Consider the following 19,284-nt stretch of genomic DNA (forward strand, 5'->3'; position numbering starts at 1 on the left):
GAATTATTTTCACCGGACATTATGACCGAAGAGATTTCAATTTGTCGGACTTCAACACATTTTACCGGACAAAGACCGGTAATTACCGGTTAACGGAAACCCTGAGTAGTGCTACTAGATAATAATTCCTCTTTCTTGGGGGGGCGGGGGGTTCCGTTGGGAGGGCGGCCCGCCCCCCCAAGGCAATGGTAGGGGAAACACTGATGACCCATTATTCCCCTGTGTATAATCACCACATGATGTACTGGCTAATCACATCGCTGCAAGGCTGAACACAATCACTCGGGAGGGAGATTGAGTATTGAAAGCAAAAAATACAAAATCACATCTTACCATTTCCTGTGTTCCAAATGCTGAGGCCCAGTTGAGAAGAGTCTGTCCTACGTCATCCATGAAATTCACTTCGAAAGCTGCAAGACAAAGCAGGCGTTTGACCCGTTAAGACGGCACGGACCACCGGCTGATTGGCCACGACATACGGAGACTATAGAGAGGAACTAAAAGACTAAACAGAAAAGAAAACACACCAGGGTACCAAGATCGGACAGGCTGCCTATGAGGCAGACATGACAAGACATCTATAGAGTCAGACAGGCTGCCTATGAGGCAGACATGACAAGACATCTATAGAGTCAGACAGGCTGCCTAGCAGACAGACATGACCAGGCATCAAAAGAGCATCAGACAGGCTGCCTAGGAGGCAGACATGACATGGCATCTATAGAGCATCAGACAGGCTGCCTATGAGGCAGACATGACAAGGCATCTATAGAGTCAGACAGGCTGCCTAGGAGGCAGACAGACATGACAAGGCATCTATAGAGCATCAGACAGGCTGCCTAGCACAGACTAGGGCTGCACGATTTGGGGAAAAAATCGAATTGCGATTATTTGGACAGATATCTCGATTGCGATTAATTTGCGATTATTTATTTTTTAAATAGCAAAAAAAAAAAAAAAAAAAAGGGAGTTTTTGTAAAGTGTGGCCATATCTCCGGCTAGGAAGGTCGTATCAACGTGCAGTTTGTTTGTACGTCTTCAGGGGACTTAGAGGCTCCCTCCTCTAGCACCCCCACAGCCCGAGCTACGAGTGAAAGAACTAAACTTACATTGGGTTGCTTTAAAGTTGGGTTGCTTTAAAATCAAGCTTCAGATTAAAACATGTGATGGAGCATTACTAACCTGACTCAGGTGGTTTGTTTCACACAACCATCTAGGAAAGCTTAATTGGAAGCTGTTTGGAAAAGGGCAGGTACTTTCAAAAAATACTTGGCAGGTGATTGGATGAATCTGTCTATCACCTATTTTCAGAGAGCATTACCACATGATACCATCAAACTATTAACTGCTCTAATTCTAATGCAAGGATGAGAACTTAAAAGATATGAATTGTATATATGATAACCTCATCTCATCTAGACAGGTGGCTACTTTCTAAGATGATCCAGCTATTAAAATGATCATTTGGGGATACACTGTGACTATAACTGAAAGGACCACATCTAGATGACTCGGTCAACAGTCGAACTGATGAATGATAGAATGGTGGTCTCTGACTATGGAGCACAGACACACGTCACCTTGACTTAGGAATCTGTGACATACTTCAGCCCAAGGCTAGGCTAGGCTAACCTCTGCGTCTTTAAAGCCGGCTGGTATGAACGAATGGTATGAGGTTATGCATACAGGACACATTCATGTTTGACAACAGAACAGTTAACTTCCATGTATCCATAAGCCTGCTATACTATATAAACACCAACCCGCAGGTTGCTGAGACTGTCAACTCTGTGTCTGTACTTTAACGCCGGGTTAGCATGAGTAGCTAAGCTAAGCTACCGTCTCGAAGACTACAAGTTAGCTAAGCTAAGTTTAAGGCTGGACTAACAGCACTGACATGCACTTGGCTGGTACAGTTAGTATAGTGAAATTGTACACTTACCTGTCGCAATTATAACATACTAACGTTTATCATACGTCCAGTAAGCCAAGTGGTGTCTAATTGTCTCCGTTACGTTAGCCCAAAGTCTCATAATAATTGGACTGACTGTCGTGACACAACCTATGCCTGCGTTAGTAAATTCGCTCTGAGAGCGCCGGGTTCAAAGTCATAAAGAGACCAAGTAATTTGATTGGACAAGAGGCATTCCATGAGCGCTGATCAAATTTCCAAAAGAGGTTTTAATCTCAATGTGACTTCCTGGTAAAATAAAGGTTTAAAAAAAAAAAAAAAAAAAAACGCAGGCAAATCGCAGGCTTTGCGATTAGCTAATCGCATCATTTCAAATCGCGATTTCGATTTAAAATCGATTAATCGTGCAGCCCTAGCACAGACATGACAAGGCATCTATAGAGCATGTGACAGGCTGCCTAGGAGGCAGACAGACATGACCAGGCATCTATAGAGTATCAGACAGGCTACGTAGCAGACAGACATGACAAGGCATCTAAAGAGTATCAGACAGGCTGCCTAGCAGACAGACATGACAAGGCATCTATAGAGCATCAGACACAGGGTTCCTACAAGTTTCAACAAGTCACATTTAAGACCTTTTTTAGACCTCTTTGAATAGAATTTGAGACCTATTCGCGACACCATATGATAGCTTTTTGTCATCCTGCCGTAGCTTCGTTCACCAATCATTTCTCAGAGGGGCAGCGAATTGGCATTTTTTTGGTTCCAGCTTGATTCATTTCCACGTAAATAGATGGTGGTCGGACTGATCTCCTTGCAGGACAAGCTAATCTAATTTTTAAGACCTAGCACCTCATTTTTCCGACCGAATAACTGGAATTTAGGACCGTTTGGGCCGGGTTGCTGGAATTCAGACTTAACGGCTTTTTAAGACCAGCGTGGGAAGCCTGCAGACAGGCTGCCTAGGAGGCAGACATGACGAGGCATCTATAGAGCATCAGACAGGCTGCCTGGGAGGCAGACAGACATGACAAGGCATCTATAGAGCATCAGATAGGCTGCCTAGCAGACAGACATGACAAGGCATCTATAGAGTCAGACAGGCTGCCTAGCAGACAGACATGACCAGGCATCTATAGAGTCAGACAGGCTGCCTACAGGGCTCGACATTAAGTCTTGTCCGCTTGTCCGGGACAAGTACATTTTATGTTCGGACAAGTGGACTTCCTCCTGCAGTTGTCCGATGGACAAGTCAAAACAAAAAAAGAAATCAATATGTATTAATATCTGCAAACATGAATTCCTCCTTCCGATCTGAATAGTAAAAAAAAATAGCAAGCAAAGCGATGCCGCGCCTCATTCTCGCTATTTCAGTCTCTCGTAGTTCGTTATCGTCATAGTTCGTAAATTCGCTCAGAGCGCCAGAGCGCACACTGCGTTCAACGTCATAAAGACGTGATTGGACAAAAGGCATTCCATGAGTGCTGATCAGATTCCAGAGCGAGTTTACGAACGCAGCCATAGTGTTGTGGGTCTCCTGTCACTAGTGCCATTCACGTGACCGCGTATTCGCTTCTTCTCAATGCCGCTTATTTTCATGTAGTTCGATACGATCGTATATTTTAGGTTTTAAGTTTTAAGACCAGCACATCGCAATACGAACTTCAGAATGACACTAATTATAGATTTCTCAATTTGAATATAGGATAGGCTACTATCCAAAAGCTAGCAAATAAGATTGCTTCCATTGGGGAGAGACTATAGTTACAAACATTTTTTGTAAATATTCCTAGATATTCATCCCTTTTGTGGCCAATCTTAATCTAAAAGGGTTAGAGGTTACGTTTTTAAATAATTACAAAATATTGAATACATTTGGAAATTAAGGATACATCATTATCAAATCAATAGTAGTCAAATGTGTTATTTGCATACACATACACTCACTGGCCACTTCATTAGGCACACCTTGGGGTTGGACCCCCTCTTTTGCCTTCAGAACTGCCTTAATTCTTTGTGGCATAGATTCAACAAGGTGCTGGAAACATTCCTCAGAGATTTTGGTCCATATTGACACTATAATATCACGCAACAGCCCGTCTGGCACCAACAACCATGCCAGGTTCAAAGTCACTTAAATCACCTTTATTTCCCATTCTGATGCTGGTTTAAACTTCAGCAGATCATCTTGACCATGTCTACATGCCTAAATGCATTGAGTTGCTGCCACATGATTGGCTGATTAGATATTTGCGTTAACAAGCAGTTGAAAAGGTGTACCTAATGAAGTGGCCGGTGAGAGTATAATATTATTATTCATATTATTGCTTTTTCAAAATCTTTGGATTTGGACAAGTAACTTGAGCTCTCGGACAAGTAAAAGATAAGTTCACTTGTCCGAAGGACAAGTACCTGAAAAAGCTTAATGTCAAGCCCTGTGCCTAGCAGACAGACATGACAAGGCATCAGGCTGCCTAGCAGACAGACGTGACAAGGCATCTATAGAGCATCAGACAGGCTGCCTAGCAGACAGACATGACAAGGCATCTATAGAGCATCAGACAGGGGAGGCAGCCTCAGGCAATAAACACGGCTGCTGCGATGAGTCAGTTGTCCAAAACCAACACATCCCTCTCTCCTGCGTCCTTCTCTTTCATGCATTCAGAGCGTGCGTGCGTCGTCCTCGTCCCTCACCTCCGGTGTCGATAGCGTCGATGAGCGCGTCCGTGTCTTTGCTGCGGATGCAGTCGATGAGCTGCCTGTGGGACCGCTCCCCGGAGCTGTCCAGGCGCCGCAGGCCCGGGATGCGTCCCGTGGAGCCGGCGGTGGACTTGGGCAGCGCCTTGCGGCCCTCGAACAGGAGCACCAGGAGCAGGTCCACCAGGCGCATGGTGTCCAGGACGCAGCGCTCGTCCCCCTGCAGGGCGCTCTCCATGGAGTCAGGCAGCGCCGAGCGCAGGAGGTCCTGGAGGAGGAGGAGGGGGGGCTGCTGTTAGTACAGGTGGATTATTGTGTCTGTGTCTCTATTACCTCTATCATGCTGCTTGTTCAAACACTTGGTCTCTTCACTTGAAGAGTGTGAGAAACGATCTCCATTGTTCACGCTGGTGAAACCATCATTATATTCTTGGTCGTCACTGGTTTTCCCCCGGGAATGGATGCAGCTTGATGTGCTGCTGTATTGTAGTCAAATCAAGCTGCATTCATTTCTGAATGAAGCTGAAGACCCAAACGAGCCAAAAATGGATCTACTGAATCAATGACAAAGCTCAAGACCCCAGGACATCGCCCTTTAATGTGACCATGGATTCACTCATCGCCGATTCCTGAAGAAAGTGGAGGACCAAAATCAAGGCTTCCTAAAAACAATAAAGGTATCGTCCTTACGTGTGTGACGAGAGGCGAGCCCCTGCAGAGCGTGGACAGCAGGCTGACGATGGTGGACACCTGGTTGCTAAGTTTGGAGTCTGCGGCGGTGGGGCCGGCGCCCGTGGAGGTGCGTCCGGCGCCCGTGGAGGTGCGTCCGGGCTTGCAGGTGGAGGAGGAGACCGTGCCGCCCGCCGCCGCCATGCGGGACAGCAGCTCCTCCGTGAGGCCGTGCTTGGCCAGGGGCGCCGGGTCCACCCCACGGCGGGTGAAGCGGTCCGCCAGGGAGGCGAAGCAGCGCAGGGCCCCGTCAGACACCTGGGGGAGGGGGGGTCAACGGGTCAGCTGGGTTTAGATCAACGATCATACAACCAAGCTACCATCTATTTACATTTATTGACTACCAGACCTAGGTCCGAATAGTACTGGATTGTTTTGAGTTGAGCTTGATGTAACTTGTCTGGCACAACAGTACCAATGGAATGGTCACACACAAACAGAGAATAAACCCCACCCATCAGATGTGCCAAGGCAACCAGATCAAGTGCACCTCAAACACTCTGAAAATAATTGTCGGTCCATCCAGGTCTATTGACGCAGACTGTCGGTGGTCTTACCTGGTGGTCTTCGTGTTTGAGCAGGCTGGAGAGGGACTCTACGCAGGTCTCTAGGGAGGAATCCTGGGGCTCCATCTTGCTGCAGAGGCGAGACACCACCGACATGGCCGAGTGGAGCGTGTCCTTGTGAACAAGATGGCCGCTGTCTCTGATGAAGCTCAGGACACAGTTCAGACCTCCAGCCTCAAACACCGCCCCGGACTCCCTGGTACAGATGAGCTCCAGCACCTGGTCACAAGACAAACCAACGTTAGCCATGCCATAAAACTGTAATAGTCCATCTGTTACAGCAGTTCAACTAGGGCTGGGACGACGCGTCGACGTAGTCGACATAATCGACTACGTCAATACGTCGACTTGCGTAATGTGCGTCGGTGTGTTGCATTTTTTTTTCTTTCTAACTGCAATTGCGGCACTGCGCCGACGTGGTGGCGGGGGCGCTGTTTCGCAAATAAGTTAGCTTTCGTGTTTGCTAGCGAAATAGCTGATAGTATGTTGACTGCTCAAGGAGAATACAAGTACAGAATGCCTGAGAGCCTTATATTGCATTATATTACATTATATTTTGAATGGTCATCTGGTGCCTGAATATTGTGTTTTCCTTTGTGTTTTCCTTATTCCATAAATAATGACATTTCCACCATAAATTGATGCAGAAAGGGCACAAATTGGTGCATATCAATTCACCAGAATGCAAGAAATTAAGTGTTTGATGTTTAAGGACCCCCAGACAGCCCTGCTTCATGGGTCCCCCCCGATTTCAAACACCACTGGTACCACCTCCGCCTCATTTTGAGCCAGGAAAAACCTTGATGGCCATGTTGGCATTCAAGTTGGCTAAACATAGCAGTGAGTCTGCCCTGTGTCTGGGGCTGTTTGACAGAGGCAGTTACAGTAGTAGTAGTAGTAGTAGTAGTAGTAGTAGTAGTAGTAGTAGTAGTAGTAGTAGTAGTAGTAGTAGTAGTAGTAGCAGGTCGCCGAATTAAAGGTGGTCTGTGTTTAATTGCGGGCCCACAGACAGCCCCCATACATCAGCTGATCATTTAAAGGGGCGGCCGTCTGAGTAATGTGCATGTCACACGCTGCTTTGTTTTAGAAGAGCAGCAGCTATTACCCAGAGTGCTTTATAAAGACACTGTTAAACAGAGAGACAATACAGCCATTATTTTGGGGGAAATTAAGTGATACATTACTAGCGAATCAAACAGGGAAAAAATTATCGATAGACTAATCGTTAAATTAGTCGTTAGAGTAATCGAAAAAATAATCGCTAGATTAATCGTTAGAAAAATAGTTGTTTGGGACAGCCCTAAGTTCAACACAATTCTGTGCACAAATAACAAGTGTTTATTAATTAAACTGTTCAATCATGCACTTCTGTTTTGGGTTTCCTGTCTTGTCTTTGCTGTGTCTGTGCCTATACTTGTAATGACAATGTTACAACAGCACAAAGCTAATTTGCCTAAAAGCTTGGCTTGTAACTTGCATATCAAGGTAGCAAATTTGAATAAATGCAGGCATCTTTCTCTTCTAAAAACAGATCTCAATGAGACTACGGGTGTGTTCTCACTAGAACATTTGCTTCACTTGGAATCGGAGTTTAGGATAAAATTTGCTTTGCTCTGCGTCGTTTGGAGCTGTGAGAACGCGCATTCGAAGTCACTCCCGGAGCAAACAGCCGACGGATGCTCCGCTTGAAAAGGGTGGTTTCGCTCCGATTAGAAACAACGCATCGAGGCTGTCCATAGGAAAACAACAGCGCATGCGTGTCAACTACCACGTCTGTTGCTTCGATTGCGTATGTTACTTTGTTTACATGAAGGGCTGTGAGAACGCAAATCAGAGAAATCATTTATGCAACAACAGGGCTTGACATTAACAGGGCTTAAAGTGGGAAAAAATCCTGTGCCTGAAACTTTTTCTTGGGGAGGGGGGTCACAGTTTGAGATATTGGGAGAGCAGGTACAGAAGACAGCTTCTTGTTTCAATGTTTAAATGCATTAATACTATTTTATAGTCAATACAAAATACATGTCTCAATGTTAAAATGCATTAATACTGTTTTATACTCAATACAAAATATATGTCTCAATGTTAAAATGCATTAATACTGTTTTATACTGTTTTATATATTATAAAATAATATATTTAGATGTCTTTAAAAGGCCAAACTGATTGCATCACTTATTAAGCCACTATCACTATAACAATACAGAATAAAATATATACATGTAAAGGAAAAAACAATATTCAGGCACCAGATGACCATTCAAAATATAATGCAATATAAGGCTCTCAGGCATTCTGTACTTTCAAATATGTATTCTCCTTGAGCAGTCAACATCAACTATCAGCTGTTTCGCTAGCAAACACGAAAGCTAACTTATTTGTGAAACAGTGCCCCCGCCACCACGTCGGCGCAGTGCCGCAATTGCAGGTAGAAATGACATAAATCCACAGAGTGCAGAGCTTGTAGAAAATACGATCGTCAGAGTTTTGTCGAGAGCTGGAGGCGGCTAGAAATATGAGGGAGGCGGCCGCCTCATAGTTCTCTATGCAAGAAAAACCCTGCTACTCTCCTCTATCCATGCCCAGCGCCATTTATTCCTTACTCCTCATTCTAGTATAGCTGTGTCTTCGCCAGGTTTAAGAAACATGGCTTCGGCCCCGCGGTGGTGTAGCGGTCTAAGCACTGGCCACTGGTGCATGCTGCCCACCGGGGCCGGGGTTCGTATCCCGGCTCGCCAGACCCGGATATGGCCAGGGCACACACGGGGAACGGCATATTGGGCGGCCGCTCCCGAGGGGGGTATAGGAGTAGTTCCGGACAAGGATCCGTCGCGCAACAGCGCCCCCGTCTGGTGCTGGAATAACGGTGCTGGGCTCGAGGAGCCAGTCAGCTAGTCTGCCTGGCGGCCTCCTCTGGGACTGCCGGCCGCGGGGTCGTGCGGCGGATCCCTCGCAATAGGCAGGGGATAATTGGATGCTAGGTTGGGTTCAATTGGCTACCAAATTGGGTGAAAAAAAAGGGGATAAAATCTGAAGAAAAAACAAAACAAAAAAAAAACACTTGGCTTCCATTTTAATAGACTCTTACTAAAGTTAGCGAGATAGCGGGCTGCTAAAAGCGAACGTCTCTACTAACATTACACTCATTCAAACTTCTTAAGGACCGCCCCACTACTCTGCCTCCGATTGGCTAGAAGTCGTTGGTTGGCTGGAACAATGTGATACCATTGGTAGGCGGAACTGTCTCTTTGCTGAAGATGACTCTTTAAATTACGATGTAAACAAATAGCATGTCCTTCGGACAAGTGAACTTATCTTTTACTTGTCCTAGAGCTCAAGTTACTTGTCCAAATCCAAAGATTTAGAAAAAGCAATAATATGAATAATAATATATTATACTCTCACCGGCCACTTCATTAGGTACACCTTTTCAACTGCTTGTTAACGCACATATCTAATCAGCCAATCATGTGGCAGCAACTCAATGCATTTAGGCATGTAGACATGGTCAAGACGATCTGCTGAAGTTCAAACCAGCATCAGAATGGGAAATAAAGGTGTTGGTGCCAGACGGGCTGTTGCGTGATATTATAGTGTCAATATGGACCAAAATCTCTGAGGAATGTTTCCAGCACCTTGTTGAATCTATGCCACGAAGAATTAAGGCAGTTCTGAAGGCAAAAGAGAAGGTCCAACCCCAAGGTGTGCCTAATGAAGTGGCCAGTGAGTGTATGTGTATGCAAATAACACATTTGACTACCGGTACTATTGATTTGATAATGATGTATCCTTAATTTTCAAATGTATTAAATATTTTGTAATTATTTAAAAACGTAACCTCTAACCCTTTTAGATTAAGATTGGCCACAAAAGGGATGAATATCTAGGAATATTTACAAAAAATGTTTGTAACTATAGTCTCTCCCCAATGGAAGCAATCTTATTTGCTAGCTTTTGGATAGTAGCCTATCCTATATTCAAATTGAGAAATCTATAATTAGTGTCATTCTGAAGTTCGTATTGCGATGTGCTGGTCTTAAAACTTCAAACCTAAAATATACGATCGCATCGAACTACATGAAAATAAGACATAGGCATTGAGAAGAAGCGAATACGCGTTCACGTGAATGGCACTAGTGACAGGAGACCCACAACACTATGGCTGCGTTCGTAAATTCGCTCTGGAATCTGATCAGCACTCATGGAATGCCTTTTGTCCAATCACGTCTTTATGACGTTGAACTCAGTGTGCGCTCTGGCGCTCTGAGCGAATTTACGAACTATGACGATAACGAACTACGAGAGACTGAAACAGCGAGAATGAGGCGCGGCATCGCTTTGCTTGCTATTTTTTTTTACTATTCAGATCGGAAGGAGGAATTCATGTTTGCAGATATTAATACATATTGATTTCTTTTTTTGTTTTGACTTGTCCATCGGACAACTGCAGGAGGAAGTCCACTTGTCCGAACATAAAATGTACTTGTCCCGGACAAGCGGACAAGCCTTAATGTCGAGCCCTGAACAATGTTGCAAACTCATCCACTTGCTCCAGGTCCTGCTAAAGCACAAGCTGCTATTTCCTCCTGGTTGCTTTCTTCCCAGGTCACCCTCTGAAGGGTCTTTTTACAGGTCACCCTCTGGTTAAATAAAAGGTAGGGATGTCCCGATCCCATTTTTTCACTACCGATACCGATACCTGGGCTTCAGGTATCTGCGATACCGATACCGATCCGATATTAGTATTTATTGTTTTACTCCTGAATAATAACAAATACTTCCCCAGTATAGTCCACAACAACAGTTGGCTATTAAAGACTGCCAGCCTTTATTCAAGCAACAAAAACAGTACTCTGCAGTACTCAGTGACCAACTGGTTAAAACAATTTAAACAGCAGCATTCAGCATTGTAGAAAAAAAAAAAGAGTTACTGTCTGATTTCTAGTTTTAGTGCCTTCAGGTTTGTATTCTATTTATCTTCTCTTACAAATGGCAAATCAATTATAGGACCCTTTTTAAAAGTGTAGCCCGCTGGTGAGACCAGAAACCAGTCGCAGAATCGAAGGAGTGTCAACAATATCTGGTTTTCGTTTTTTGTACCCAGTCCATATAATAAAAAACAGTTTAACCATCACTAAATACTTATAATCTGTGGATTGGATTAACTGTTCTCGTTTGTCAGAGGCTACCAGTAAGTGATAATGACTTGTAAACATACTCTCGTTTTAGGACGTGTTCAAAAGCAAGGACTGTGTGTTCATCTAGTTAAGATGGGAGTGGAGGTGAGGGAGCTGATGAACTGGGGCTGGGCTCCCAGAGAGGCAGCGGTAAACTGAAAACAGACGCGCAAACGGATGCATTCAGAATGTAGTTATGTGTTTTTAGCATGTCCATGTTCTCTCAGTATGTTGTGATGATATAAAAACGCAGTTAGACGTTCCTAGCGATGTACCACTGTTAGCTGTTAGCCGCTAGCAGCGTTTGTTGTTATGGTTTGGTCAGTCACTTTTCTCCTGTCGCATTCCCATTCGGTGCACCAACATTCAAATACTCGTGTCGTCTTGAATTTCTTTCCGATTTCAATGTCTAACGCATCATTTGAAAGCTTACCATCTGTAGTTTCAGACTATGTAAATAACCGAAAAATTACTTAAGCAAATGGTTTATGATTTCACCAGCTAGCATCATGACATTGTCAGACTCATTACACACAGGTAGTCAACTCTCATGCCCGTGACCACTGACTACCGTATTTTCAGGACTATAAGTCGCGCTTTTTTTCATAGTTTGGCTGGTCCTGCGACTTATAGTCAGGTGCGACTTATATATCAATATATATAATTTCATGCTGACTGACATGAACCAAGGAGTAAACATTACCGTCTACAGCCGACAGAGGGCGCTCTGGGCCGCTCTGGGCTTGTGACAACTATATGCTGCTCCTATACCCCTGAAGAAGTGATCTAAAACATTAGCTTGTTGAAGCTAAGCAAACGGTAGCTTGGTGAACTTGCTTACTGGTAACTTGCTTGTTGGACTCGCTGGCTTGTTATGTTAATTTGGCCTATTCAGCCTCCCAGGTATGTTCTTTATGCTATTGTGTTGCTGAATAACTGTTAATGTGTTACGTTAACATACCTGACTTCTATTCAGCCTGTTGTTCTGTGTGCTATTGTGTAGTTGAATAAACTTGCCTTTCCAGATTAAATGTCTGTTCTTGGTCTTGGGTTTTGTGAAATACATTTCTAAATAAATGCGACTTATAGTCCAGTGCGACTTATATATGTTTTTTCCTCTTAATGCCGCATTTTTTGACTGATGCGACTTATACTCCGGAGCGACTTATAGTCCGGAAAATACGGTACTACTGTTGTCATCACGTGAGTGACACGCCAGATCGCGCACGAGGATCGCAGCCTATTTTTTTTCTGGTGCGATCTGCGATCCAGCATTCAGGACCAATATCGCAGCGATATCCGATATCAATATCGGAACATCCCTAATAAAAGGTGAACTTCAGATCAACTTAGAAACACAACAGCGGTGGCGTACCTTGACGCACTGCTCGGCCAGGTCCCTGCTGGTCCTGTTGTTGAGCTCCACCACCACCAGCCTGTTGCAGAGGGCCTTGATGGCTCCGTCCACACCCACGATCCTGCGGGTGCACTCTGCCGACACGTCCAGGTAGTAGGTGATGGCCCGGGCCGTCACCTCCAGCACATTGTCTGGGGCGCTCTCGTCCAGGAAGATCTTACACAACGCTGGGAGGAAGGTGCGAGGGGGACATCTGGAGAGCGGGCGTAGAACAAGGGTGGGTCAGTGAAGTTGGGTCAGTTGTCGCAACCTGCTTCAAATCATTCCAGAAAGACTGCCAGGGTTATGAACAGTATGCTTCGGTAGAGGGGAGGGAAATGGTAACAAACACTGATTTATGCTCAATCATGTTAAATCAACATTTCAGCAACAGTAGATAACAGACCACTACGGGATCCAGGCGGAAGAGTTTAGATAAATACAAGCAGTTGTCTGTGACTCATCAGATAAAGACTGCTTCGTCATTCACCAGCTGCTTATTCTTCTAAACACTACGACAATCTCCCACAGTCTCAGACCAACCCCCCACCCCCCCACCCACCTAGACCTAATCTGAGAGGGTTGGACAAGCATAAGCAATGTCAAATAAATTCCACCTGCCCTTATCAGAGAGCAAGGCAGGGCCGTCTACCGTCTTGCTTATACCTATCCAATCCTTTCAGATCAACACGTGTCTACAAGGGTGTGGGGGGGGGCTCGACTAGACACGGTTTCTGGACGTTGACCGGCGGCGACTCAAGACTCACGTCTCGAAGCAGCGGTCGACGTTGTCGGACATGAGGAGCAGCATGCAGAGCTGCTCCAGAGCGATGAGCTGCATGTCCCTCTCGTCCCCCTGGCCCATTTGGAGCCATTCTAGCAGGGTGTCCGGGTCCACGTCCGCCATGGTCGCCCTCCGCTAGGGATACACTCCCTATGCTGAACGCCCCGCTCCCGTCCCGGTCCCACTGGCACTACGCCCAATCACTGTCCACTGAACTGGGGACGCATCCGCCGGGAGGTGGAACTGCTGGGGACAGATCACTGCTCAGACCTCCTCTTCTGTGTCATGTAGTCAACTAGGGTGAGATGGGGGGGGGGGGGGGGACACAGGTTAGGTATGAGTAACTGCTGAACTTCTCTGGGTGGTTTCCCAGACTCAGGTGAAGCCTAGTCCTAGATTAAAACACACTTTCATTTGAAAGTCTCCATTCATTTCCACTTTTTATTAAAGGATTAGTATTCATCGGTTTCGAGACCCAGATTAAGCCTAGTCCAAGACTTAGACCATGTTCAGTTCAGAATCTGGGAAACAGCCCCAAATGGATTATGTTGGGCAAGTCAGAGCAACAATAGTTTAAAAGCCTAGTTCATATGTAACTGCAGAAAGAAATATAATTGTTAAAGCCACACACAACCAATGGAGTCTTGTCTCGGGGGCAAAAGTGGGGCAGATAAAACCTGTTCTCCAGGTACACACAAGTATCAACATAGCAGCTCCACAAGACAACAGAACAAATGGTTTCAGGTGGGGTTCAAGGGGAAAGCCCTGTAGTCTAAATTGATTAGGACTAATGTGAATCCACAGAATTGTGTCCTTTGTTTGAGCCCGGATGGCTATACTGTATACAGACTTTGTAAGGTAGATCCATCCTATTATCAACAGATTAATCACAAATTGCCAGGTAGTATTGAGGGTTTCTACAACTCTGGCCTAAGATAGGCATTGACAACAGACAGACACACAAACGTTTAGATATTTTACAGGATTTCACATCTATTATACCATGGGGTTATGGTACAGAACAAAGTATCCAAATATGTAATTTCAGAACAACTGGGAAACGGCATTGTTCTCAAACCATACAAAAGACCACCCTCGTAACGCAGTCACTGGGCTGTGGATCTGAGCCAGCAAGTTTCTTGTTTATTTTGCTGTGTCTGTGAGGTAACACAGACTGAATGTCTACAGAGTAAACACCGTTTAATGACACCTCCTCTGGGTGTAGGATGTCTGAGAGCTTCCCTAGCGTTCATATTCCATCAACACACAGCAAAGAAACATATCATATAGCCTAGGCCTAAGAAAGTCAAACAGACAGATATCTTAAGAGTAATTATGTAATAGGCCTGACAGTTAATTTGCAAATAAAAGACTGACGAATAGGTCCACAACTATTGTTAGACAGCTATGTTTCAAGACAATCTGACACGTTTAACTTCTTGTTTCCAGACAACAGAACCAGGTAGCTAGCTTGCTAACTAACGTCGAAACTGTTGTCGTGACATACACACTGGAGACACAACAGTCTTACAAAACAAGTCAGCTATATTGACTAGCAGCATATAAGGCCCAAGCTCGACAAGGTAGTAAGTTAGCTAGCTAGGTACCTTCTGTGCCTCCCACGGCAAACGGCTGGTCAACTCATGTGGGTTTAATAACTATTATCTAGACTAGACAGCTTTACACGTATACCTGTCTATATTTAGCTATGGATAAAAAGACAGCCATCTAGAAACAAACGTTAGCTCCATAGTCAGGTGAGCTAACTGGATATCTCTCTATCTAGCAGGAACAAGATGGCAACATTAGAACTAAAAACAACACAATTGGCATACTCTTTGAGGACTACCGACATTAAATATTCTTGGTTGGAAAAATACTTATGTGTTCTTCTAAAATATGTCCATCACAAAGTAGCTAGCTACCAATTAAAGCTACATGGCCCGAGAACCAGAATGCAGACCGCGGCGCTGCAGTTCCATGAGAGCCGGAGGCCGCAGCGCCTCAGCCGGCCACCGCAGCCAGGAAACACCCTGGGCTCCACACAACACAACCGTCAGCGGAGACACACTCACCGTCTTTCAGCTGCTGACGAGAAGAAAGCGACGGTCGGTCAAACTAAACGGTGCCTAAAGGAACAAGCGAACCGAAGGAGAAAGCTACTTCAGTCCCATTTCTTCTTATCGAGCCGTAAAGGTCAAAGTGGACGGTAACGCAATACACAAATTCAAGCGAAATGGAGAGCTGAGGGGACTGAGTTGGCCCTCCGTCGTCTGCATCACGAGGCTACGCAGCGTCCTACTGGATTCCTTATTCACGAGCTGTCAGCACTGCGGCTGTATGGTAGGGGGCGCTAGAATCCATAAAATTACTGTACGGTCAATATGGAGCCTACCTACACCTAACAATACAATCATGTGAAAACAATTAGGACACCCCATAATTAAAAACATTTTTTTTTTAAAGAAATATGGACATATCAATATTTGATCTTCAACATTAACATGTATTCCTATAACTGTCTCTAACATCGACTGGGAGAACGTTTTTCCACTCCTCCATGCAGAATTATTTCAGCTGTGTGATGTTTGAGGGGTGTCTTGCATGCACAGCCCCTTTTAAATCACCCCACAGCTTCTCAATAGGATTAAGATCCAGGCTTTGACTGGGCCATTCCAGAACTCTCAGTTTCTTTCTTCTGAGCCATTCTAAGGATTTACTGGAATGTTTTGGGTCATTGTCATGTTGTCTGGTCCACATGGTCCTGGTGTTTGTAGGTGTTCTCTAACAAACCCTAGTCTTGCCCTGATGTGTTTTTACAGCAAGGGTTTCCTCCTTGCACACCTTCCATGAAAATCTAACTTGTGCAACTTGTGGAACTTGTGGGACCTACGTGTATGACATTTTGTTGGAGACTTCTTTGAGCATCTTTCGGTCTGCTCTTGGGCTGAACTTGCTAGGACGGCCTGACTTGACCAATGTTGGCAGTGTTCTCTACTTGTAAATTATTTTATGGATAGTGGAATGGCTGATTTCTAATTGTTCTGAGATCTTTTAAAATCCCTTCTTAGGTCATGTTCTTACATGAAAGTCTGAATCAGGACCCAGAGCAAGTGGATGAGTTTGCAACATTGTTGCATAAATTATTTCCCTGATTTGCGTTCTCACAGCCCTTCATGTAAACAAAATAACATACACAATCGAAGCAACAGACGTGGTCGTTGATTGGTCCGAAAATCTTAAAATTGCCCATTCGTCCCGCTCTTATCCAGATCACCACGCATGCGCTGTTGTTTTCCTATGGACAGCCTCGATGCGTAGTTTCTAACCAGAGCGAAACCACCGCTTTCAAGCGGAGCATTCGTCGGATGTTTGCTCCGGGAGCGACTTCAAATGTGCATTCTCACAGCTCCAAACGACGCAGAGCAAAGCGAATTTTATCCTAAATTCCGATTCCAAGTGAAGCAAATGTTCGAGTGAGAACACACCCTCAGACTCATATGCATCTACAACTTTCTTTCTGAAGACCTCAGAGAGCTCTTTTAAATTCTTCATCAGCGATGATCCAATCCCAACAGTGTCTGAGCAACCTGTAAAAAGCCTTGGCAGGTGGTATGATGCAAGCCTGAAGGACAAAGACCAGGTGCTACAACTGCGCAAAGATATCAGCAGTGGCCTGCAGTCCATCGACAAAACACAGCTACCTGGAAAGTTAAAGGCTTGGTGCCTGCAGTTTGGACTCCTACCACAGATGCTGTGGCCCCTCGCAGTGTATGAGGTCCCAATCTCAACCGTAGAGAAGTTGGAAAGAGGAGTCACAGGCTACATCAAGAAATGGCTTGGAATTCCACGATGCCTTACCACCATAGGTCTCTACGGAGATAGCATCCTCAAGGTGCCCCTCACCAGTCTCACAGAGGAGTTCAAGTGTGCAAAAACAAGACTCCAGATGACACTGAATGAATCCAGAGATTTAGTGGTGAGCAACAACGCACCAACCTTGGCAACCGGGTGCAAATGGACACCAGCCAAAGCGGTGGAGGAAGCAACAGCAGCCCTCAAACATGCTGACATTGTGGGGTATGTTCAGCAGGGAAGAGGAGGCTTCGGGCTAACAGCTGCTCGCCCTGCTTGGAGTAAGGCCACAGCACCAGAACGGAGGAAGATGGTGGTGGAGGAAGTACGCCATCAGGAGGAGGCTGGAAGATGGGCCAAGGCAGTCTCTCTTGCCAAGCAGGGACAGTGGACGCGATGGGACAGTGTGGAGAGGAGGAAGATTAGCTGGAAGGACATGTGGGCCATGGAAGCGAGGCAGTTGAGCTTTATTATCAGAGCTACATACGACGTCCTTCCAACACCAGTTAACCTTGGCCAGTGGTATGGTGAAGACCCGGGGTGTGCCCTTTGTTCCACGCCAGCCACCCTCAGGCACATTCTTTCAGGATGCAAAACTAGTCTCGCCCAAGGACGCTACACGTGGCGTCACAACCAAGTCCTGAAGATCTTTGCATCCACCCTGGAGGACAAACGAGCTGCCACCAACTCCCTACCGCCATCAGCATCCAACCACCAACAGGCAATTACCTTTGTCCGTGAGGGGGCAAAGGTTACCAGGAGCAGCTCGACACCATCTGAGCGAGGCCAGCTACGGTTGGCCCGCGACTGGAAGATGCTGACTGATATTGGACGACAGATTGTGTTTCCTAAAGAGATCGCCATAACCACCCTGAGACCTGACTTGGTTCTCTGGTCCCCTTCTCTAAAAAAGGTGTACATCATTGAACTAACCGTACCCTGGGAGGACGCAGTGGATGAAGCTTACGAGCGGAAACATCTACACTATGCTGAGCTCGCCGCCGAAGCACAACACCGCGGCTGGAACACTGAAGTCCGCCCAGTGGAGGTGGGGTGCAGAGGGTTTGTGGCAAGATCTACCACCAGATTGTTTACAGACCTGGGAATCAGAGGCCAAAGCCTGCGTTCAGCCATCAAAGCTGCATCGGAAGCAGCCGAAAGAAGCAGCCAGTGGCTTTTTGTGAGAAGGAAAGATCCCTGCTGGGCCCCGAAGTAGCCAACCAGAAGGTATGCGGTCAGCTTAGGCCTGACTCAGGGAAAAGGACGCCCCTGCCTTGCATAGTCTCATGAGACGTCAGCCATTCTCATGACGAATTAGGATTGACGCAAGTTCGGGGCTGATCCCCTGAGCTAGCCACCTCTGGCGAGGGTGTATAGTGTGATGGCCGAAACACCCCATGACCTGGAGGAACACTACTGATGATGCGTCCGAAATTAAACCTAACCCCAGCCCCCCCCCCCCCCCCCGCATGAACCACTCACCACCAAGACGACACACACGTACACACACACTCACGTACGTGCCTGCACAAAGGAATTTACATCTTATCCTGTGTTTCATAAATCTTTTGATCTCACCATGGTGATACCACTCACTTCAACAATCAGGAGCAAACCAACTAAATGTCTGAGGTTTAAATAAGGGTGTGTTCTCACTAGAACATTTGCTTCACTTGGAATCGGAGTTTAGGATAAAATTCGCTTTGCTCTGCGTCGTTTGGAGCTGTGAGAACGCACATTCGAAGTCGTTCTCGGAGCAAACAACCAACGCATGCTCCGCTTGAAAAGGGTGGTTTCACTCCGATTAGAAACGACGCATCGAGGCTGTCCATAGGAAAACAACAGCACTTGCGTGTTGATCTGGATAAGAGCGGGACGAACAGCAATTCTTTTTCGGACCAATCAACTACCACGTCTGTTGCTTCGATTGCGTATGTTACTTCATTTACATAAAGGGCTGTGAGAACGCAAATCAGAGAAATAATTTATGCAACAATGTTGCAATCTCATCCACCTGCTCCGGGTCCTGATTCCGATTTTCATGTGAATATGACAGATTCCTCCACAATCCTCTCTAACAATCTTCTAATCATTTGCACCTGATGTGGTGCACTTGATTCAAATTCTAGGCATTTTAAGTAGTAATAAATGTGGGGGTGTCATAA

The 19,284-nt window shown here is 45.7% G+C and overlaps 1 protein-coding gene across 1 annotated transcript in view; it reads right to left on the reverse strand.

The window, feature by feature from the left end:
- The window catches only part of hectd1 (HECT domain containing 1), a 45,392-nt gene extending 29,866 nt beyond the window's left edge, over positions 1-15,526 (reverse strand). Inside the window, exons 1-7 of the mRNA XM_080545482.1 lie at positions 15,340-15,526; positions 13,248-13,559; positions 12,460-12,694; positions 5,899-6,126; positions 5,303-5,599; positions 4,610-4,880; positions 334-410 (exon numbers count right to left, since the gene is read on the reverse strand). Coding sequence (XP_080401608.1) covers positions 334-410; positions 4,610-4,880; positions 5,303-5,599; positions 5,899-6,126; positions 12,460-12,694; positions 13,248-13,387 — 1,248 coding nt within the window. The 5' untranslated portion in view covers positions 13,388-13,559; positions 15,340-15,526. The remainder of the gene's footprint in view (positions 1-333; positions 411-4,609; positions 4,881-5,302; positions 5,600-5,898; positions 6,127-12,459; positions 12,695-13,247; positions 13,560-15,339) is intronic.
- Positions 15,527-19,284: the final 3,758 nt, after the last annotated feature.

Source organism: Nansenia antarctica (assembly GCF_963989245.1).
Source record: "Nansenia antarctica genome assembly, chromosome: 1".
NCBI lineage: Eukaryota > Metazoa > Chordata > Actinopteri > Argentiniformes > Microstomatidae > Nansenia > Nansenia antarctica.